General features: G+C 35.9%; 3 protein-coding genes across 3 annotated transcripts; 1 reads left to right on the top strand and 2 right to left on the bottom strand.

Annotated features, from left to right (window-relative positions):
* Nucleotides 1-1466: 1466 nt before the first annotated feature.
* Nucleotides 1467-2850, bottom strand: LOC149025588 (glutaredoxin-C9-like). The gene is given in 2 exon segments (XM_089143148.1): nt 1467-2726; nt 2728-2850. Coding segments are annotated over 2 exon segments (456 nt in total). The 5' UTR covers nt 2787-2850; the 3' UTR covers nt 1467-2329.
* A 9039-nt stretch (nt 2851-11889) lies between these two features.
* On the bottom strand, nt 11890-12914 carry FLA13 (FASCICLIN-like arabinogalactan protein 13 precursor). Its single transcript, XM_089145788.1, has one exon. It carries the CDS (start codon nt 12853-12855, stop codon nt 12097-12099), a length of 759 nt encoding a protein of 252 aa, XP_089001914.1. The 5' UTR covers nt 12856-12914; the 3' UTR covers nt 11890-12096.
* Nucleotides 12915-15558: 2644 nt separating this feature from the next.
* LOC149025586 (Polynucleotidyl transferase, ribonuclease H-like superfamily protein) lies at nt 15559-23390 on the top strand. Its single transcript, XM_089145787.1, has 6 exons — nt 15559-15934; nt 16201-16403; nt 16988-17068; nt 19814-19939; nt 22580-22703; nt 22854-23390. The coding sequence occupies exons 1-6, from the start codon at nt 15695-15697 to the stop codon at nt 23052-23054; spliced, it is 975 nt and encodes a 324-aa protein (XP_089001913.1). The 5' UTR covers nt 15559-15694; the 3' UTR covers nt 23055-23390.
* Nucleotides 23391-24849: the final 1459 nt, after the last annotated feature.

Raw genomic sequence — 24849 nt, 5'->3', positions numbered from 1 at the left:
CACCAAACAAGCACTAGTAGCTAGGCAAGATTTCTCTTCTGACCCACAACATTACTATAATTTTCATGGACACCGATTGTCCATGACCATGACCATGACCTAAGTCGCTACATTTACTCTGTTTCTGCCTTTCTGGCAAACTAAATTGAAGGGTTCTCAATGATATGCACTCCAGCAATAAGAGAAGTGTCTTAATACCTTACATAAGGATGAATTCTTTGAAAATCCTCTTTCTTCCACATTAATGGAATATATTTCTGTTTGCTTTCTTACGCTTGAAAATCTTTTATTCCCCCTAGCAGGAACTTTCTCTTTGTGTAGTGTGTGCTTGTGGCCATACCATCATTTCAACACAATGCGGATTAAAATGGATAACCGAAATCCGCTTCCGAATTTGCATTTACATCCGTTTAGGGGTATCCGAATCCGTCAAATTACTAATAGAATGCGGATATGATATGCCCAATTCTTATCGATTATTATCCGTCCGATAAAATTATCCAATTATTTAGATTATTTTTAAAATTTTTTACCCGTGATATATGACTATTTTTTTAGATTTTCTACTAAAATAACTACCAAAGTTGTTAAATTCTTAAATTTCAAACCTAACCCTCACAATTAAAATGGTAAAAATGTAAACAGATAGTCGAAAATTTACATTCAATCTGTATTTATGCCAATTTAAAAGAATTTACTTAAGAAATTAATTATCCGATTATCATCTGAATTCAACTAAATCCGTCCGAAAACTGATAGGATATTATCCGAATCCGTCCAAATATAATAAGATGCGGATTTGGTATTATCACTATCCGATTCGAATTTGGTCCGTTTACACCCTAGTGCGGATCCAACCCGAGCATGCTGCAACTTACTTTTCTATGCCATGCCATTTGGTTCATTAAGAAGTAGAAATTCGATTTGACAGGTCAATAGAATTCTAATACCAATATCATTACTTGATTGACTGGTAAACAGTTCTTTCAAGGTTGTTGGTGACTAAAACAAAATTGAAAGATGACTCTTTAATCTCTTTCCCCCAATTCTCATCTTTGAGTCATCATTTACTAATTCTATGTAATGACGTTTTGTCTCCCAATGCAGACGTAAACAGATTAGTTACATGTTCTTAATCAAAACAGACAACTAAGTCAATTTTGCAGCGTGGAACGCCCCTTCTAAGTTACTTGATTTGGTCAAAAAGACAATTTAATCAATTTTCCATGGAAAATTTTTTGATAGAGATCTTTCTGCCATTAGGGTTTTGCTGTTTCTTGGTGGTAGCCGACGATGACTATTTCTTCTCTACCTGGAATTTGCGTCTGGTGCATATGGTCTTCTCAAGAAAAAGCCAACCTTCTATCTAATGGTTAATATTAAAACCCAGATTGGAAAAAAGCTGATCTTTTCCTAAAATTTCTTTCTAAGGCAAGATTTCTATTCGTTACTCTCTCTTTCTGTAATTCCCTTTCTCCTCTTTCATCAATGTAGCCATTATATACTTGTGCATGTTCTTCAATCTCTTTCTTCTTCTTTGTTCAATTTAGCCATTAATAAATTGAACAATTTATTGCCATGTATCACAATCCTAACAGTTATTTCTAGGGAATCCTGAAGGATGTGGATCTACTCAAGATCTTTATAAGGGAATAATGGAAAATAACATTTGGATGGAGAAGCTGAGCGTGTGACCTGTTGAACCATATAAATCTGAATCACACATGGGCTTTGCCGTGTGAATTGTGACCACAACTCTCTCAGTTCTTCATCTGCTACAACTGCCGTTTCAAATCAGGAAAACCCAAAGCTTACGATTATGGTTAGGTCATCCATATCAAGAAGGTTAGATAAGCTCTTACCTTCTTGTGAAAACCCATTTTTGGTGAGAAGAAAAAGCAATTTGAATTTTTTTGTACGCCATTAATTAAAGTGGAATTAATTAACCCTCTTCTTCAGAATTAGTTTTTCTTTTAAGGTTTAAAGAATAATTTAATCCCATTTCAAAACTAGATGTTCCCCCTTTCTGACATGTTTCTCATGCAATGCAAAAACAGAGTATGAACAGGGGAAGAAGATGAACAGAAATCACAAAAGTTCTCCTTATTTTTCTTCCCAATACTTACAGATTATAAGGAGACGAATCATCTTCCTATGTCTAAATTGTAAAGGAAGACCGAAATTAAAAAGAAAAACCCCTGCACCTGCACTCCTCTAATTTAATTCCTTGATGAAGAGTGCAAGCAGAAGTAACTACAGAGCAGAGAAAGTAGTTAAAACTTGAAAATCAAATCAAATGAAATCAGGTCTCTAAAGTTTCAAATGGAATTCAAAGCCACAAAGCTCCTGCTTTCTTGAGAATGGGTATGAGTTCCCCAGAGATATGAGCATTCATAAGGCGATCCAAACCTCCAAACAACTTCCCACCAATGAACAGAGCAGGAAACTGGAGCTGATTAGCATTAGTAATGGAAGTTAATTCCTTAATTACTCGAGCTTCATCTTCATCATCCACCTCATACACAGATGGGTTCACTCCCAATCCAACCAGAAGCCTCTTCACCACATGACACATACAACAACCTCTCCTCCCAAAAACTATCACAGCGTTTTCTGATACCAATCCCTTCACATCCTTTCCAATTCCACCTATTGATGATGATGATGATGATGAAGTGTCTCCATTAGTAGTAATAACTGAAGATGAAGAAGCTCCTCCTCCTCCTGACTGGGCTTCCGGCCGCCGGCACTGGCAGCCATGTTCTGTAAGGAATAGCTTGCTGCATGGTCTCAGCTTCTTCTCCGACGATCAATCAATAACACAAAGAGTTTCTCAAGATAATAAAAACGAATGAGAATTGTTGCAGTTAATGAATGGTGAAGGGGAAGGAATTTAATCAATTTATACAGAGTGTGGAAGAAAATGGTGAATTATAATTAAACGCGTCATCTACCCTGTAGATGATATCAGCTTTGCATCAGCACATCATCTTCTTTGCCTGACTACGTTCCATTTTAGATAAAACATTGCTTGCGTAGCGATGATGTAGATTGTTTGACAATTTCTTCCTCTATTTTATTTTCATTATCTCTATCATTCCCCTTTTTTCTGGACTCTTTAATAAATTAAAGAGTTCATCTCAATTCGGAAATCCAGCACATGGTTTCATGGTGTTGCTGCAACTTGCAAGAGAAAACAGGCGAAGTGGTCAAGAGATCTATAATGGGAATTGTCTGGACATTCATTTAATTCTGATTATAATTTTTTATTTTTACAATTAAAAAATTAATTTAATTGCCTTCCATTTGATTTGATATGTTTGATACGATATTATAATCTTGCTGATGAGAAAAATCTCTCGATTCTATTTGTCCAGGTTTTCTTAAAATCCGCTAACCCTAACCCCATGAAACAATTTGGTGTAATTCTAAGAACCGCTTGTACATAATGATTGAAATTTAAAATATTTTTAATAAAATCTAGATGCTGTTAATTTATTAAAATAACTGAAGTACTTTTGACTAATCATTCTATTTTCAAGTTTGAGTTATACACATGGGAGTTTTTAGACTTATGTAATCTTGATGCCTTACGTGGGCGCGTTAATATATAGACCTATTTCTACAAGAAATAAAAAAGTTATACACACGGAGGGAGGTCAATAAAACAACTAAAATAGGCCTCCCTTCTAAAGGTGTCAATGGGTACGATTTTGATAACCTAATAGGGTAGCTGATTTCCTTGCCGGTAAGGCTGTGTCCGTTACGTGCCGGATTCTTTGGCCTTATTTGGATCCAGGGTTTTTAGATTTATGTAATCTTGATGCTTTGTGACCCAGAATTAGATTTAGATTTATGTAATCTCTCTTTGGATCCAGGGTTAATATATAGACCTATTTCTACCAAAAAAAAATTATACACACGGAGGTAGATCAATAAAGCAACCAAAATAGGCCTCCCTTCTAAAGGTGTCGATGGGTACGGTTTTGATAATCCGATAGGGTATCAACTTTGAATACCAAAAATCAAAATATTACCATATCGAACTTATATGGTACGTACGGTACAGTTTTAGTATTTGAAAAAAAAAATGAATAGAATCGTAGAAACTAGATTGCATATGATTTTTTTTTTAATAATTGAGGACTTAAAACAAAATGAACAATCGTCTACTTACAACCATCAATGGTTGAATCCGTCAAAGCATCAACAAAGAAGAAGATCTCGACTAGTCAATTGCAAATCTCGTGTGTGGCTTCAAATGACAAGAAAAAAAGGGAAATAAACTGCAAGCATAACTCTCTCTGTGGGCTCCGGCGCTTCGCCTATCGCAGAGTCAAAAAAGAGGAGTGAAGGGTGAAACAAAAGACTCAAATAGGGAATTACATTTTCCCTTAATTTGGTACGGTATCATTTCGGTACATATCCACTGTCTAAGTATCTGAAACCATACCGTACCATATCAAAATTTAAACAGTGCAGCTCAATATAATTAAACAATTTCAATACACAATTGTTATTACGGGATGTTTTCCCGTAACTTCAGAGTAAGAAGTGCTACACAAAAGTGAGGGTTTCACCTGTTCCGTGCAAAGTCAGAAAATGCAAGTAAAAGTAAAACTCTGATATTTTTTTTTCTTCTCCATATTAATTGAATACATAATAAATGATAAATAAAGATGGCGTGTGGTTTTTTTTTTTCTTCTTGTTTTTCTTGGGGTAATTGAGAATATAATGGCGTGTGGTTGGATGATACCAAGAGGACTAACAAGTTAAGAAAAATGAGAAAAAGGAGCCAACCATGTCTTTTTCACTTTTCTTCTTCTTCTTCTTTATATTAAAAAACAAAATAGCAAATTCTAATGCATGCATGCAACCATGCACTACATCTCTTTAGGAAAAAGCGAAACAAACCATACACTCTTTATATTCCTTTTTTGATTTTTTTGATTTATTTTTTATGGAATCTTTTTTGGTTTTTCTTGTAAATTAAACTTTTCATTTTCTCGGTGAAAAAGTTATTTTTAGAAAAAACTCATGACAAAATATGTGGATGGTTAAAAATCAGGAAAAATAGGACACAAATGCCGAACTATTGGATTTCTCTCTTTCTTGATTTTGTATTTTTATCATATCATATAATTGTAAATATATTGTATCAGGAAATATGCTAGTCTAAGTAATTCATGGTGGAGATCAAATTCAAAATTGAAGATCAATTGCTAGAATGCACAATTGACACATGAAATTTAGGTGTTTGATCCAATTTAGGCCTTCAAATTAGGAAAAATTCCGTACTCGCAGTGGAATCAAGTATAAAAATAGAGATAAGTGATAACAATTTATTTAGTTTAGTCAAGTTATCTACATCCAATAATAAGTCCAAAGTACTCAAGATAATAAATTTAACTAAATCAATGTAAAATTGAGTACAAATGAACTCTCAAATAATATATACAACTTCTTAAAGAAGGAATCTTCAAGAGATCAACCAAGAAGACATGACATCACAATGGAAACACCATAGAACGATCTCACATTGAAGTATACAACAATAACATATCCACGAACAACACGAAGCCAAATTGAATGCTATAACGCCATCGAATTATAGAGGAAACCAACCACCAAGCCTCAAACCAAAGAGTAAGAGAGATAGAAAAGAATCACATCTCATATGGAGAGAACCCAATACAAATTACAAAATGACTTATGAAACCCAAAACCCAGAATAGGGGTTTATATATACAATACTATAAAAGACAAAAATGCCCATTTAAATGAAAACAAACTACAAGTACACCACTTGAACAAATAATGACCAATATGCCCCTTTTAAGAGAGATGTTCCAACATTTTTTCATATAAATTTGTCCTTTAAGCTATTAAATGGTTGCTCATTTGGTAACAACGAACCTCTTTTAATAAAGATACCATAAGTTTGATTCTCCTTGGTGAGGATCAAAGAATGATTTGGCCAAGCTGAACCAAACCCTATCAACCCAGGGAATTCGTTTGGTCAAGATAAGTCATTGTAGAGTTATAACCAACCATTCCTAGGCTTTCAGAGTAGACTCCTAAACGAATAAGAAAAGCGAGGTTTATCATTGTGTCCCAGGAGAACTCAAATAATGATGAAGGTAGGAATGCCCTTGATTAGACAATCGACAAACACCTTGCAGAAGGTGATTGGACAACTAAGGTAATGACCATAAACCTCATTAATTCGCACTATCAAGTACAAACACTTTCACCTATTTCCATACTCAAAGGGTTGTAACTTACTTAGTATTTCTAAAAATAAAAGTAACCACTAACTTAATCATTGGAGGCATTTATTGGCTATACGATCCGGTTTTTAAGACAAGAGTAATTCATTCAAATTATATATAAAAGTTATTCTACGAATGTAGTTGGAGTTTACGTATAATGGCTGGATAAACCGCATATCCAAAAACAAAACCTTATACTTTTAAAGTAGGCTTCTCTGGCCTATGAGCTCTCCCTGGCTTTTGGGCTTGGTTTCCTTTGAGCTGGGTCTTTGTAATCGCTCTTTATCTAATTAAAGTGTCGTTTACCAAAAAAAAAAAAAAAAAAGTAAAAAAAAAAAAAAAAAAAAAAAAAAAAGTGAAACTTATACTTCTAACGCATGTCCACTTACAAAGAAAAGAAATAAAAAAATGAGCAAAGAATAAGAACTTTATTGACATTAGAGGAGGATATGGACAAGGATCATTGAATCTGCACCGGTGGATAAACTACACCGCGTAAAATGGAATCGAACCAAAACCAAATGCCAATCGAACTCTTTCTAGTTTAACCACTTCGACACCACACCACACCATGAGAATCACCACAAACACGGGGGCTATACGTCACACATGATTAAGTAATACTCACTCTTTCTAGAAGCTCTCCTCGTCGGTGACTCCATTGTGATGACGTCATCGCGGTCGTAGTAACCAAGAAGATTACAAAATGACGCGTCCGCAGTCGTAGCCCACGTGGTTCACGATTTTATCTTAACTTATCATCCCCCGGTCCCACCCAGATACTAATAAGTAATTAATAACCGATCACATGAATCGCAACGTGTATAGAATTTTGCTTTGGAAGTTGGAACTCTTAAAAGTTTTAACAAAATAAGATTTTCAGACGGTTCAATCAAGCAATTTACATAATTGTTACCGGCACCTTCTCAATTTTAATTGTAAAAAATCAAATGTTTATTGCTCAAATTAGTGCTGCTCTCCAACAAAATTCTAATTTACATAGAATCACCAATGCAATAATGCAACTCTCACACGATAGGACCACAAGATCAAAATCTAAGGCTGCCAATGAAATGAAGAAAGAGATAGTAGTGGTGCGCGTTGTGTGCACGCGATCAGTAGGTGAAAGTGGACTTCGCATTCAAAAGTTGAGTGATGCAGTGGTCATTTGAAACCAAAGACTCACCCAACATTTCAACAAAACTATGGGAAAACTAAATCCTTTGGTAAGATGTTCAAAGTCCAAAACCAAGTCTATGGTCTCCCAATTTTTGAAATCTTTCTAAATACCCAAAGAAGAAGGTTACTGATTATAAAATGGTTTTTTTGGGCCATGGTACACACGACCGAGAAAAGAAAGAAAAAAAAGACAGCATGTGCAACCCATGAAAGTATCAAAGAATGAACAAGAAGTGATTTCACATATGAGGATATACATAAGTAGATATGAAACTGCTGGGTTGATTGGCTTTTTTAAGTGTAGGATCTTAGAAGCTCAGTTTCCTAAAGTTTGGTTATCCTTATCTACAGAAAACATCATTTGTTGTGCACAGCAATGTAGCAGGAGAAGATGCCATTTGAAAAAGGTTAAGATTTAAATGCTTATTTTAAATGTGAAGAGGCCCGGTTAAAATGGGTTTAACCCATTACCCTCTCAAGAAATCTTAATCCAGAAACTTAGGCCTCTCTTTGTAACCCTACATTCGTAGAGGCCATTACCGACCGTAAATAATGAAATGGCAACACCAATGCCATCTGTGGAAGCTCTTTGAAACAGAGGAAAATAACTCCAATAGCCAAGACTTCACAAAGGTGCCCCAGAGAATAAAGTTAACCATTAGATGAGGTTAGTTTATGATTGCCGTATTCCACTTCAAGGCAAAAATAATACCTAGAACGACAGTTGCACCTTCAGCTTGTAGAAACTACCACCTAAATGAAACTTTTAATCTCACCCATCAGATTAGAATTTTCCAGGTGTCATACTCTCCTGCTATACTGTTGTGCGCAACAAAGGATGTTTTTTCCCTTATATACCCCCAATCTCATTATATATTGGGATGACTTCAATTAATTAATTACCTTTTTTTCTTAAATTTTTTTAGTTGTATTCATTTTGACCTTATAATACATTAATACTTCACTTGTTTTTTATTCATAATAAATGATATCCAATACATGTTTTCTGCAGGTTGTCCTCAAATAACTACAAATTATATATATATAATCATATGCACATGAGCACATCATACGTATACAGTGACATCATTTTGATATACCCAAATCCCCATAGACCACCAAATACCCAACCCTTGAATCTTCTCTTGTCTGAAACAAACATTAGTCAAGCCGATCATTTATTTATTTATTTATTATCTTTTTGTAAAGAACCCAAATTAAATTTTTTGAAGCATTTGTTGTGTTATTATGGACAAACTTAGAACAGGTGTCATTTATAGGTAAATTCTTATAAACACATTAGTTCTTGTATCTGATACTTTAGTTAGCCAAATAGTTTATATTCATTTTCTAAGAAAAAAGCTGAGAGATCTCCTACGTAATAATAACCAGAAATAGATTTCTAAATGGTTCTTCAATGCCCTTCCATACAATCGCCTTGACATGTTTAATTATGTTAGTCAAATCCAATTATGTGAAAATATGAAACACAAGATTTACTTTAACAGAGAATGAGAAAAGAGGAAGATTTGGTTCAAAACTTCAAATCAAGATGTGCTAACAAGGGACCAACCCCACGCATAATTATTTTCGTGTGTTATAGGGTCTCTATTTGGTTCAATCTTCTGATCCGCAATAGTCGGCCCATTCATCCTGAGCCCAAACAAAGTCCAACCCATACTTTCCAGCCTAGGCCCATATTGGCATTTACACATTTATATGGGCTGATATTGGGCTCTTCAACAAATAAGAGACAAAGAATGTTGCTAGTTATACAACCAAAATACAAGATACGGAATTTAGCCCAAAAATACATGAGTTGGGATCTTCTGTCTTGACGATTGCTCTCTCAACATTTTTTTCACCACATATTTAGAAGGGAGGTCCATTTTTGAGTCTTTGGCCTGAGTTCACATCCTCTACAATTCCTCACCTCCTACAATTCCCTGTAATTCCTATCTAGGATTGTGACATGCGACAGTTCATTATCCATGGTCATGATTAGAACCCAACTAATGGGGAATAAAGTTAAAGAAGATTTTCAGCATTTATTTTGAAGAAAGTTTACCATTAAAAGTTTTTCTATCTTAAAATGTGTATCATAGTGGATAAAATATATGAATTTTTTTTCATTTTCTCTGACTTTTTCTTGTTTTTGGTAAGTATGTCCTGCTTTAGATATCATGCTATCATATGATTATTATCTAATTAATCTTCGTACTTTAAAAAGTGACAAATCTTTTGTTAAACAAAAGCATCCTATTTCTTTTATCTATAAAGACTAGCCACAAAGCTATTAAAAATAAAATTAATTTTTTTTCTTATAAGGTCAAAATCGTCCATTTACTTTCATTTGTGACAAATCTTTAATTAAATAAAATGATCTAATTTTTTATTTACAAAGGTTGCCCACACAGCTATTATACATAAAGAATTTTAACTTTCTTATAAGGTTAAAATTAGTCTATTCAATTTTATTTATACTTAATTATTATACTAATTATTAATTTGAAGTTAAAAAACATTAATTATTACCGATAATTATCTCATTCCCTTGATTCTCTCAATCAAACCATTATATTGTAGAAAAAACCATGATTGTCCACTAAACCCCTAAATTCCAGTCAAAAAATATTAATATCACAAATAATAAATAAAAAAATGATTCCTATTTATGTGCAAAATCTTTCGTTTATTTTTTTATTGTATTTATTTTTATCCCTTCTCGAAAGTTTCAACTCTATCTCTTTACCTTAAAAAATAAAAAAATGTAATTATTTTTTCTTTCTTACTATGAAATTTTTTATTTTTAGATTGGGATAATTTTGCCCCCGTACTTTTTTTTACCCGTTCTTTACAAATTTTGCCCCCTTCCTTATAACGGTGTTAAGTGCCGTTGTTTGAATATGTAATGTCCATTTGTCCTTCATTAAAATTAAGAAATCAAAAGCGTACTACCCCATTTATAAACCGTTGTGTCAATTTTACCCTAACTTCATTTTTTTGAATTAAAATATTGGTTTTCCACCTTCACTAAACTTATTTATTTTGAATTAAAGTTGGATTCTCGATTTGGTTTCCCACCTTCTCCTCTGCTCGTGGGAGGACCACAAATTTTTTTTTTTTTGGGGGGGTGCTTTTATATTGGCGCGTCCCTCCCCTGGGGTTAGATTTTTCTCTTTACTAACCCCCTTGCGCCCAATCTTGCCGGGAGGTTCGGTGGTGTATTCGGTTTCCAAATTTGAGTTGAATTCTTCTTCCCTCCTCTTCGGTTTCTATTTTATTTTATTCAATTATTATTTCTTTTTTTGGTGATTTTTTAGATAACGTTTGATTATTTTTTCTCTACAATTAATTAGGGTATTTCTTGCAGGGTAAATAAGTGGTAAGTAGGGTATTTTGGGTTTTAAAAATATGGAGATGCCACATCTTGTCTCGGCCGGGGGGCTGTTTATATCGTTGGTTGGTTGTAATTTGCTCGGGGGATCATTGTATTCGTCAATAGTATTATCCTTTTAGATTTTATTTCTCCCTTTTATCTTGATTTTTTTGGCTCTCGATCAGTGTATTTGCACGTATCAATATCTAACTAGTATATGAAAATGGATAGATGAAAATGGATAGGATGACAATGGGGTGTACATGAATGTTAGTTGGGATACTTCTTTAAAAAGTAAGCTTTTGTGTTTTCTTGGAAAAAGCTCCTATATTATGTCACGAATAATCATATATAATGGTATACTTTAAGTATGATATATGATCCACCAAAAAAAAGTTTGATATAAAAATTTTTAAATGTGTTACGAATTAATGATTTTAATTGTCATCAACCAACTTCCACCCTCCAATATAATTATAGGAAATAAATGGTTAGACTGCATGTCCATATGATATTGTGACAGCATGTGAGATTATTTATGGAACCATACAACATCAGAGAGGGAGGCGTTCACATGATGTCCAGCCGGGTGAACGGTGCATTTAACTTTTACCTCTGACAATCTTGTGTCAAGTGGGTGTGCTTCAGTGCAACACTGAGTTGCCTACGATCGGGATCAATTCTTGTGATCACCTTTTTTTTTCTTTCTATTTTCCAGGTTTCAGTCGGTGTAATTAAAAAAAAAAAAAAAACAGTGGTCGAGATTGAATCTTGACTACCAGAATTGATCCCGACTGTAGCAGTTCAGTTGCTCAGTATTGAAGTCAAACGCGTGTCAAGTGGGGTGTGAGAAAGAAAGTTGGGTGCACCGTTCACCTAGGTGGAGGAAATCCAAATCCGCTTATGCACCGCTTTGGTGGCCGAAGATTTTTTTCACGGGTAAATAACAAGTTACTCCCCTCTTTGTTTCGCTACTCCAGCGCTGGGTTGAGCTAAGATGGAAGTGGATCTGGATTTGCTATTTGAGCAGTAAATTAAGTATTGAAAGACAGATCGACGAGATTGAAATATTGCAAGTGCAACTCGATCATGTGATAGCCAGGGGCTTTACAGAGCAGTTCATAAAGATTACAAGGAAGAAAGCAACAAACAGCAATAAATCAAGATATCAATGAAAAGGGGAAAAAAGCAATGGAGACAAAAGCACAATTACAAATAATTCACAAGCAGGTATAGAGTAACAAGCATGACCATGGGTTCTGATCATTACTGTAATAGAACGCCCAGGCAAATCAATCCAAACCCAGACACCAAGCCCAGTCCCAGATTCCTGCCGTTGGCGCCTGACTTGGTGTCTGCAGCAGGGGCTGACTCTGGCTCTCCACCGGTAGCCACTGCCGGAGATGATGTGTTTTTAGCTATAGCAGGCTTTGGAGCTGCTGCTGGAGCCTTGACACCAAATAAAGATTCAGGTAACATGACCTTATCGAGTTGATACACAGCCAATGGGGGTTGTTGTCTAAGAGCATTGTTCACCGGCGTGTCAACTATGCCAGATGAGACATTTAATTGGTTGTTACCGGCACTGGTGAAATTAAGCCCATCAACTCCATTTTGACTTCCTGCTTGAGTTCTCACTGGATTGCTCACAGTTTGAAGACTTGACATACTGTAATACTGAGGCAACACATGGTACAACACAAGCTCATCTTGATCTTGCTGTGAGAGGCTATTGAGTGTGCCTGCCTTGAGGTTGTTGAAAGCATTGTCTGTTGGAGCAAACACTGTCATGCCTTGGCTGGAACTGTTGAGCTGGCTTTCAATCTGGCTTCCTACTTGGGTTGTTGTGAGGAGACGGATGAAGGTGGTGTACTGACCAGCCTTATCAAGAATCCCCGTGAGATTGACAGGGCCGGCCGGTGCCGCTGCCGGACCAGATTGGGCTCTTGCCTGAGGAATACTGAGGAAGAGGCATGGAATTAAAGTTAGTAGAATGGCTGCCAAAGGAGAAGCTGCAGAAGCCATGGAAATGTTAGTAATGGACCAGTCACAGTAGATGATGGTGGTGCTGGAGGAGGTTGTATGTACATGTATATATAAGAGATAAGGTTGGGAAGCCTATGAGGCTGGGAATATGCTGGGCATGACCCCATGAGCTGTCTATCTATACTCTATTTAGAGTTGTTAGAACAATACTTAACAATACTTATTAACAAAAGCAAATTACTTTAGCATCACTCTAGATCTAGTGCACAACTTGTAAAAAAAAAATTTCACTACCTAGCTCGACTTCCATTGATACTAACCTAGTCCAAATCATCCCTAGCTCGCTAGTTTTGAATTCACTAATTTCAACCTAGGTTTTTACAATATGATAAGCACATCTTCGTCATTGTGCACAATTATTTCGATGATATACGTCATACTGCACAATTAGATGATATTTTTTCTCCCTTAATCGATTCAATCGTCTAATCATCAATTCAAAATTAGGGTTTTTTGAATCCATACCTTCTCTATACTAAAGGAGAGCGTTTGCCCTTTTGCTTACGTCTTTGGAGGTGACACATGACCATTTAATACCCACACAAAATCACGTGCCTCTCGTCTAGAGGGCTGGACAAAGACTCTTCTTAGGCGAAAAAATATTTATTACTTTCTTTTTGGTTTTGGATGGTTACCCAACCTAACTAACTCAATTTCACTTTCCCCTCCAAAAACTTGAGGTATATTGGTTAACTATTGTTCATTGAATGGTATCTTGAGCTAATTACCTGATTAACAAAACTTTGTTTGGTGGTGCAATAAGATAATGACCCAAAAATAAAATTTGTTTTGTTCTTCCCGTTTGGCACTAGGCAGCCTGGCACCATGTGGCTGAGAGTGGGGGCCAACTAGATATTCCCTAAAGCCTAGCATATAAAAGTTGTCATACCAAACATATAAAAGTTCTAATCACCAAATACAACCAAAAAGGCAGCTAGCAAATGTGTAGTGAATGACGTGGATCAAATGATCGTGTTGTAGACCCCACCAAGTATACATTTTTTCTTCTTCTTTTCATTTAAGACTCAATTTGAGTGATTTTATATAATCAATATAGAAAGGAGTTTCGCCTCTAGCTTCGAGAAAATTCTAAACTCTAACCTCCTATGTTGAAGCGTTGATCTTTTGCCGAACTGAGCCACCCCTCGGGGTTAAGTACACATTGTTAGATCTTTGATATTACTGATGAAGAGATTAGTCGACCAATTTTGTAGTGGGTCTACATGAACTTCATTCTAATGTTTGAGGGTATAGTTAATTAATAATTCAAGAGGTTGGCATTTTATTGCTCTGTGAGCACCTAACATTTAAGTTATACCCACAAATGGTATTGCTTGATGCCAGTAACCTTGTAATGAAGGGGGTCCATTTGTATCTTCTCTGTCTGTAGAATGGTTTTGCAATATTGTTAAAGTTGCATTATGGGAATCAGATTTTAGATCTCTATCACAATGAAAGAGACGAATCAACAGACATCGGATCTGTTTCTCTATAAATCTATAAACTATTTAAAGATGAAACGTTTTTGTTTAAGAATGTTCTTTTAACCATTAGGTAAACTTAAATGAGTTCCAACACATCAATTTTTAAAAAATGTTTATATATCGTTTGTGAATGCAATTGTGCACCATACTTGATTGTATACAAAACGTTTAAACTAAAACATATCAAAATAGCTGGATACGGAAGCCAATTAATATCTCTTTCTTGTGTCTCATATCCTTGCTGGTGACAGAGACATGAAATCCGTAAAACTAATCATAGAGAAGAACTCCTGATCTAGACTCATAAATTCTTCACCGACAAGCTAGAAGAAATCATGAGTTATACGTATTTGGTAGCGAGTGTGGATCATCTCCCCACGATTGACCTTTCCCCACCGCAGGATGGGGCGAGAGGAGGATGAGATTTGCTCTCCGGGTATTAGGCGCAGGAAAAGCCATCATTCCAAGAGCACCGGATCAAGGATCACTAGTAGAGTCACTCCCGGTCATGGATCGTCAGGAACATGAGACCTCGGACCAGACAGAGAATGGCCTTGAGCGAACACCTGAACAAGGACTAGTGAATGGGATGGAGGTACTGGTAGACAGGGTTTTTTGGGAACTTATACCTCTTTTTTATCAGGTCCGTCTTTCAGCTAAAATCCGCCTGTATAAGCGGGCGTGGCGGATTATGTGACCACCGCTTAGGACTCTGGATCGGGTGTGATGGCTATTTGGCGGCTTTACTAAGCTGGACTAACCACAGTCGCACTTGTATTGCCACCTCAACAGATTTGTGCTGTGTATTTTGACGCTGTGCTCCCCCGACTACATTACAACCACAAATTATGTAGGGCCCACAAGTAAAAAAAAATAAAAAATTTTCATTACCTTAACCCTGTGGGCCTCTCTGTAAGTCGTGGTCAATAGTGGTCGGGTAAGATCTGGCTCGTTAGTAGCAGGCTTAGAGTTACACGTCATCGAAGCCCAACACCATTTCAAATGTTCACTCCAAAAAGCCTTATTCCTCGAAGCCCAAGCCCAGCCCATTTTATGTATAATAACTCCAGACGGCCTTATTATGTCGTGTCCGGTTCGGTTCAGTAAGATTTGATTTCGGTTTAGTGGTTCGGACTAACTAACTAAGTTTTGATACCTTTATCGTGATTCGTGCATCATACACGAGCCGTGCAGCAAACTTCAGCGGCTCTGGTTTCTGTTATGGATGAAAGAGTGATCGGCTCAACGTTCCCTCCAAACAAGGATGCAAACACAGAGGCATCACTAGAGTAAACACTGAATGCAAATTGCAGGCTTTGGAGCTTCTCTGGACGATGGTGCATTCTAGTGTTTGTTTTTTTCGTTACTGCTCTTCCTTACCAAGAAATAGCATGGCCTTGGCAGCTAATTCCATCTTCTCGAGATCTTCTCTGTCGCTTCCTCCACTGCGAGGGATTCAGGTCACTGCTTCCACCTCGTTCTCGAATTCGGCTTCTCAATTGGAGACGGTGGCTTCGAAGACAGAACGTTGGAAGCCTTTGTGTTTGTATCATAGTCAAGGCAAGTGCACCAAGGTAGTTCAATCTTCTTTGAACCTTCACTCTGTTTTTAATTTTGTCTCGGTTTCTTCTCAGTTTGCCTCTTCCGTTCTTGAAATATTAAGTAAAAAGTTTGAAATTTCGTACTGGTTAGCTACATTTCTCTGTTGCATACCAAGTGTTCGATGGAAAAAAGCGTTTACTTGGTGGTAATTCAGCCTGTGAAGCAAACTAACATTCTTGATATCCTGGAAGACAAATTATATGCGAATGACGCTTTGAAGTTTCTTTTGGCACTGCAGACAGATGATCATCTGCACCTTGCGAAGTTCAATCATGATTGCTCCAAAGATCTTAGAGTAAATGCTGCTGACCTCAAATGTTTGCGCTCTCAGCATCTAGATTATTTCTTGGTGCTTGACTTGGAGGGGAAAGTTGAGATTCTTGAGTTTCCTGTCATAATTATTGACGCAAAAACCTTGGATGTCGTGGACTTCTTTCACAGGTTGAGATCATCTACCAAAAATCATACTCATCTTTCTTCTATTCCGTGCTTTCTCAATACACAAAAATTCACAATTGATGCGACTGACTTTATTAATGGAAAAATGAAAACGAATATATAAAAGCAAGTCATTAAACATATATATCTAGATAATATTTGAAGTATGCAGTCTCTAATGGATGGCAAGTTGGATATTTACTTCAATGTTGTTACAGAAATGCTCACATTTAGAGTTCATAATCTAAAGGTTTCTGCATGTAAAAACAATTCATTTTACTTCACGAGAGATGCTCTCAGCACAGTAATAAAATGTATCAAGAACATATATGCTCTAATGCTCAATGTCTAGGCAATCATTCTGTTTAAGTCTTTACCTTTGTCTCTAAAAGAAAAATTAAGCACCGCATGTTTTTCCTTTTTTCCTTTCTCCCTTCTCCTAAGACATGTACTGGACAAGACTGTCATGCCGGATTCATTCCGTTGTTAATATTTGCTTTTATATTTGCATTTCATGATTAGAACTCAAATCGGCAATGGTTTTCAAGAAATGCTTATATATCTCTACCTTGTACTTTCTTCCTCAGGTTTGTGCGGCCTTCCAAAATGAGTGAGCAAAGAGTTAATGAATATATTGAAGGAAAATATGGAAAACTTGGAGTTGATCGGTATGCTACTGAATTCTGCTCTGGTCACTGGAGGACTTCAAGGAGTTCAATTTTGTCCAATGGTTGTTGGTTTTCATGTCATCGTCAACACTGGTCTAGTTGCATTTTATTTAGTTCTTTTAGGATTTTTATCTCTCTGGGAATTGTGCAATATCAATCATAGTTGTCAAGGCAAGTAGGCAACCCAAGGTGTTGGAGGGGTGCTTAGTTGACAAGGCGCCATCATGCGCATGCATTAATGATATTTGTGATATAGCAGTGATAATTTTATGTATTTATGTTTATGTGCAATGTAGGATCCTTATTCCTGCAATATGTTTTGCTTCTGCTGGTAATGGTGTGAATCATGATATGGGAAAATCAATGTATAATAAACAAAGCCTAGGATCTAGTATAAGCATGTTTGTTTAAAAAACAAAACAAGAAACGTAACATCAATGTGAAACTTCCAAAGTGTCAACTAGCATGCTGTCAGTAGTCACCTTCGACTGTAAGAAGAGCCTGGATGCCTTGACAAATATGATTTCGATACCGAGAGAATTGCCTCAAGTCTTGAAATGATTGATTGGAAACTTCTTTCCATGTGAATCATGACCATCAGACATTAGTCAAATTAGCATCCTTCCTGCTTAAAATCTGCTATCAACAGGACCATGAAGCCACAAACTAAGGACCTCCGTAATTGTAGTCATTTCATTGACTTGCATGTAGGTTTCTTGTTTCTTTCCATGAACCACATCCATCCAATGCAATTATGAATCCTGCCTGTTAAGCCTATTTTATGCTATTAATTGATTGTTTGTGTAAGTTTTTAAGTTGATCCGATGTAAGAAACACAAAAAGGGAGACAGTGAGTGGACCAATTCTGGTATCTGATTTTTTCTGTGTTCCACGAATGATCTCCAGAATTTGTGGGTAGCCAAGTGCAGACCCCCAATGTTGGTTCATTGTAAAGGACTGCAGCACCAGCCAACTTATAGAGCAACAGCACTTGCTTGAATGGGAATATTAACAGTTGCAACACAACTCATAGCCTTGATGGTCCAAGAGGACAATAGCAGCATGCCAGGCCTGCTGGAATTGGGGCTCAAATCCAGTGGACGGTTGGTTCAAATGGTGCAGGAAGCAGGGCTGCACAGGCCTGCAGAGGTGTGATCAGATCCCTCCTTAGGTTGATCAGCAACAGCAGCTCTTCAATTTGATTGTGAATTCTTTTAATTCTTCAATGGTCATCATGAATCATGTATTGGTGTCAGGAAAACAGTGACACAAAGGATTGATTTATGGAGAGAAGAGATAAGAGAAAAGAAGGTAGAAGGAGAAAGGGGTTAGGGGATGGGCTATTTCAGCCCTAGGTCTCTCATCCACAGCTAGCTGTTGAAACGTGGATTACTGATAAGCAATGACCAACATGGCCTGCAAATTTGATTTCTCAAAACCCCATTTGATGAATCCGCACTTTTGGTTTAGGAAAGTTTTACCTCACTAAGATTTATAAAAAGAAATTAGATTTGATAAAAACCCCAGGATTATAAAGTTGAAAATTTATCAACCATTGAAATCCAGTTTGAGCTGGGGGTTGACTTTTTTCCTTTTAGAATATTTTTTGGTTAAAATAAAATGCAGTGTATTTGCTTATAATGAATAAGATTTTAAGTAAATGAAATACAAATAGAAAAACGTTTAAATGATATTTGGCGTAAACAAGTGCTTGTATTAGGTTCAACCCAATGTCGAAGAACAATATATACTATCAAACTTGGCTGCAAACCACAAGTACCATTTTGAGTATCTTTTTAAAGATAATAGCTCATGCATTGTGGGTAGAAGGTAACAGATAGGCTTGTATGTGAAAAAATTAGATTAAAAATATTAAATAAAAAGAAACAGCAACAACAACATCTAGGCCTCGAAACCACTATCTCGAGATGGCAGGGAAAAAATTGCTTGTTTTGACCATATCTTGGTTTTTGGCTAGTTGAAACCTGAGATTTGTAATATTGATTTAAAGTTTTAGGTTGAGCCTATCTAACCTAAAGCTTGTTAGAACGAACACTAAGAAATAACAAACAGAAGTAGAAACAAAACAAGACAAAATAGATATTTAACATGTTTCATACACCAATGAGATGCGCCACATCAATAGGCGAATACAGGACTTTCACCATGTATAGAAGAAAATAACAATGGAGATCTCTCAAAAACGCCTAAAATGGACATCACCAGCTCTTAGCCAAACCCCTAAGTTGAAACTCCCAAAATCTCACATTGACTTTACAAGAGAAACGTGAAGCATATAAGTAGTATCCCAATTGGGATTCTCAGCCCAAGCCTTCTTCTTCCACCAAAAAGGTACAAGAATTTCAGGCGTACATAACAAAGCTTAATGAAGTATTTGATTTAGAAAGATGTTTTAACTGCTGTGGAAGAATGTGAATGCTTAGAAATTTTGCTTTGTTGGTACATTGTTGCTCTGTGTATAAATAATTGGGAGTTACGTCTCAGTTTACTCTAGTTTGCTTTTTCCACTGGCATTATATGATATTCCGACTGGCCTAGCTTGTGTACTTGCTCAAAACTTGTTTTGCATCTGCTGCTAATCTTTCCAACAGGGGGGAGAAATTCCATGCTGGGCATAGGAAAGTTTCACCTCCAAGCTGTATTTGCAGATAAAAATGTAGAATAGAATTTAATTATGTTTTGTGTATAGGTTGGTACCTTAATTTTGCTAATGCATAATTACAGTGTCTGGCATGACACAGCAATCCCTTTCAACGATGTTCTTCAGCAATTTGAGACTTGGATAACTCATCATTATTTGTGGGAGCAGGAGCTTGGAGGAACTCTTAATCGAGCTGCATTTGTAACTTGGTTAGACACCCTACTTGCCTATATGCTTACTTGTTTTTGGTTCTTGGGAACTATTTATGGAAAAATATGTACTGAACTATTCATCTAAGTTATTTAAAAATCAATCATGATCCAATGTTGAATTGCACATACGGACAAGGGGATTTAATTTCCTACAAGAAACAAATACATTATTAGTAGTTATACACTTATACTCAGAAATGCCAATAAATTTTTCTCTCAACTGCTTGAATTTTTGCATGGATCTTGTTTATATATTTCTATCTCTTGTTATTTGAGTCTTCAAATCTTTTCTCTCTACATGTATCCACATCCTTTTATTGGCATTTTGTTTGTCCTTCCTACTGTGGCTGTCAACATTATCCTTGGGTTTTGCATATGAAGGCTGGAAAGCTATCCATCAGTAGATAATCATGGTTGAGATGTCTATTAAGTTAATGTAGGTTCCAGTGTTTTTCGAGGTATCAGAATAATAAGCCCGATTAATAACTTTTTATTTGTTTGGCCTAGAAAATGAAGTAGTGCAAGAAAATCTGAAATTCACACTGTAGGGTTGGGAATGGGGGTGGTAATGGTAGTTGCAGGGGTAGTCCTGGTGAGCAAAGAGATGAGCGTATCCTGTTAACTTTTTCATAAGAACCGCAAAGAGAGAGTGAAGAAACAGACAGTATATTATCATCATAAGAATCATTGGACAAGTGTATTCCTGACTTTATACCCTAAAAGTAAAAGTAAATATGACACACAGATGCGGATGAATTTATTCTTTCTCGTTCTTGTGTATGAAAAATCTGAAATGTTTGGATCATTTGATGAACTCATCAATCAAGTTGCAACATCCAACATCATTATGTTTGGCTGCCCCTGACCATCTAATCTACAGGATCTTGGAGTTCTGTTCAACCGCTTCATCTGAGTATTTGGGGGCTTATTACATTGGATAGCTTCGATTTTCTGATTAAAAAATAACAATACCTCATAGGGGCAAGGTAGATGCAATCTGTAGGGCTACAAAAATGCTATACGCTACTGGATGATTTATAAGAGGCAGGTTCTTTACACCATCATCGCAAGTTATCCCACGTCACTTGGTGGGTAATGTTGGAATTTGCACAGGTAGACTCAGTGTTTCCTGTTCACATCCAGCACCATTTTTATTATTTTTAATTGTTGTTGAAGTGTTTTAGCTGGACTGGATTGGGTCATTAAATTCTCAGCCTGTTTCAAGTTGTCCTTTTTATTATCTTATGGTATCCCAATCAATTAAGACCACCTACCAGGTAATTTGTTGGCTGGAGGAGCTTTAAACTTAGTTTGATTTCTGTCTTGAGCCTTATAGGTTTATGCTGAAACCCTCTTCATACATGCTTGAGTGATGAAAGCCTTTTACCTTTGATTCTGCTGTGATTCCATGGTTGCAGTACTGGTGCTGGGCAGTCCTGCAGTTCAGGTGGTCACTGCTCACTCCTCACTCCTGATTGTATGCTTTCCTATTCTTTCTCCTCTTCTTAATTCTCAAGCCAGATCATATTCTCTCTATCCCACACACAATTTTCTAATTTGTTCTTAGTTAATAAATGATCTGTTGATTTTGTTTCTTGGTTCTATTAACTTCTTATTTCAACTTAAGAAATCAGTATCAAAATCTGTTTTCAGAATCAGTGTCTAACACCATTCTTTTCACCATTTTCTAAGAATCCTTCTTCAAGCTGGAATTCTGAATTTCTGAACACTAGAGTCCTATTTTTTGTTTATTTTCATATATGGATATTAGGTTTCAATCTGTTTTCAATATCAGGTCTTTCGATTGATTTTATGGAGTCATAATCCTGTCTGATTTCTTGGTTCTTTCTGTTTTCCATTGAGTTCTGGAACATGTTTTCAGATTGGTACTGTTGTTACTCCTAGTCTTATTGCTGTTCCCATCATGTTTGGCTGCTAAACTAATTCTTCTAACGTCAGCAATCAGTTAAGATTCTTTTCTGGAATCCTCCCCTCAGCAATATTAGGCCATAACTTCAGATCTATAAGACCCAAATAAGTTGTTCTGCCCTTTCAAACTCTTTCATCTTTTGGATATTTGAATCGTCACCTTTTCCGTAAGATCCTGTTTCAAGCTGATTTCACACTGGATTTCACTTGTTTGATTGGCCATTTATTATGGAGTTAGTTAGAAGTTATTATCTAATTAGTAAGATGGATAAATAATTTGGGGTAACCAAAAATGGAGAGGAGGAAATTTTTGTGGGACAGGTGGGGTAATTGAAAGGACAATAATATGACACAACAGTGGAAAGTTATAACTAACAAGTAAGAAGATGATGAAAAACATGGGAGACAAGAAGGGCCTATAAAACCACTGGAGAACATTGTCTCCGAATCTCTTCGTATGTACAACATATGAAGTTATCTATTCTTGCAACTATTCTGCAAAATTAATATTAATAATTAATTAATTAATAAATAAAAAAACAAAAGGAATCTATGATGGTTACATATTTAGTCAAGAGTAAAATGTGATAAAAATCAATAAAGTGGGGGTAATTCTTCTAATTTAGTTTAACAATCTTTTGCTTTGAGCAAGTAACCCACTAGACCTTGGTTGACTGATCTGATGTCTCTTGCTGTTATCTTCATTAGTGGTAACTGGGACTTGAAGACGAAAGTTCCTCAGCAATGCATAGTTTCAAGAGTGAAACTACCTCAGTATTTCATGGAGTGGATCAATCTGAAGGACATATATCTCAATTTTTATCACAGGAGGGTGAGTACTTAAAATTCACTCGTCCATGAATATGTTGCTTGCTTATTTTGTTTCTTTGAATTGACCTCTGAAATTTTTGTTCATCTCTAGTTCTTTCTTGGTAATTTGCTCATCTCTAGCTAATCTTTTGGCTTGTTTTACGAGTCCTAGGCTACAGGAATGATGACGATGATGAAGGAACTGGGGATTCCGTTAGTGGGAAGCCACCACCTTGGAATTGATGACACTAAGAACATTTCAAGGGTTCTGCAGCGCATGCTTATTGATGGTGTGGTTTTGCAGATCACTGCTAGGAGGAATTCTAGTTCTCTAGAAAATGTTGATTTCCTTTTCAAGAATAGAATCCGGTAAATCACTCGCTGATGGCTGAGTCTTGATATGTAAAATGGCAGTCAGTACCCAGGAAAAAAAATGGCAATCAATGTTGTTAAAATTTTGTAGCTGTATTAATTCTTTTCTCCTCTGCTTTCTTGTTCTTCTTTCAGTGTATTGTTGAATTGTCTGTAAACCACACACGAATTGGATCGAGTTCTCTTGTTATATGTGTAAGTTGCTTCTTGCTCCAATCAGCAAAGCCTTTTAGGGGAACACAATTTGATGATCTCCTAAGTCCTAACTGATAATATTACCAAGGCAGATGTGTTGTTAGGACGCTCTGAAAGTAAGTAATGGAACCTTTATCCCCCTGAGTTTAAGGGGGAGGGGAAATGGGGAAGGGGAGAAAAAAATGTTATTGCCCCAACATGATAAAGAGTGTGGATCATCTTTCATGACATGAGCACTCTCTGTGTTCCCAGCATAGTTTTATAACCACAAACTATGTGGGGTTCATAAGTAAAAAATAATAAAATATTAAAATAAAAAATCCATTATCCCTAATCCTATGGGTCTCCTGTTATTTGTGGTCAATAGGTGTTGAGGCGATGATCGGACTCCATGATAAATGGTATATAGGTATAAGCTACCTATGTAACCAAAATAAAATCTAGACCCTAATAATAAATGTCAAAGTTGATTGTTTGGTCATATAGTCCTGAATCGACAAGGGTGTTTTACATGCAAGGAGATCAACAGATCAACAAGGATGTAATTTTTTGAATTTAGAATGAATTAAATGATAATCCACCATGCTTCTATTTATTGGCACAAGAGCTTTGTGAGTTGTGGCCCAACAATAATCACTTTAGAAAAAGAAAAGGATTTGCAACGAAGTTGTATTACCATGCACTAATATGGGACCAATGGTAGTGAGTTGACAAGCATCTAATGGAAGGATAGGTGGTACATTTTAATATCTCATGTTAGATCATGGGTGTTGCTACGAAACATTATATTAAAATTTTTCAAGATATGTTTAATTACATTGGATTTCATTGTACTATGATTATTTTATTTATTTATAAATTCTTTAGATATTTTTAAACTTTTAAACAAAATATCATAAACCATTGACATGCATATTTTTTAAATACCCAACGAATAACACTATTTATCTCCATCAAACAAAAATATTATAAATTATTTGATCATTGTTAGAAATAGAAAGAAAAAGAAAAATTACTTGATTGAGCGGTGCCAAAAAGAAAATCCTTAAATTATATCAATGTAGGATTCAAATAATCTTGGTTTCCCAAGTTTGGTGGACCTGATCTTGAATCCAAGTTCTTTAATCCATGATTTTATAACTTCTATTACAATCATGAATGCTGTAAGATCCAATCAAATAAAAAAATACCTAAATATACCATATTGTCTCATTTGTTCTTCTACCTTTGTTTTGCTAGTGTATTTTTTTATTACATTAATTATCCAAAAGATTTACAAAGTTGGCCAGACACGGCTTCTAAAGTGATTTCCTTTTTCGGTTCAACCAAGTCGTTTAAGAGATTAGTCATAAGATAATAGAATTAGGGCATCCTGAACCACCCAGTAATGAATTTGAGCCGTTGCAACTTGAAACGTGCGTAAATAACTCGTTTTGTTCAAATCTTTTTAATGGTTTTTTTTTTGGTAAAGAGAAATGGTGTATTCAATTGTTTGTAATAAAAGTAGAGGGAACTTCGTTGGCGGTAACGATGAATTGGAAAACAGAGAAATATCAAAAATCTGTAAAAGATATTTATATACCTTCTCTGCCCCCACCCTT

The sequence above is a fragment of the Hakea prostrata genome, chromosome 2, assembly GCF_041222555.1.
Source record: "Hakea prostrata isolate BN-2017 chromosome 2, UWA_Hpros_2, whole genome shotgun sequence".
Classification (NCBI taxonomy): Eukaryota; Viridiplantae; Streptophyta; class Magnoliopsida; order Proteales; family Proteaceae; genus Hakea; species Hakea prostrata.
Note: the sequence above shows the minus strand (reverse complement) of the source record. Positions and strands in the feature narration are given on the sequence as shown.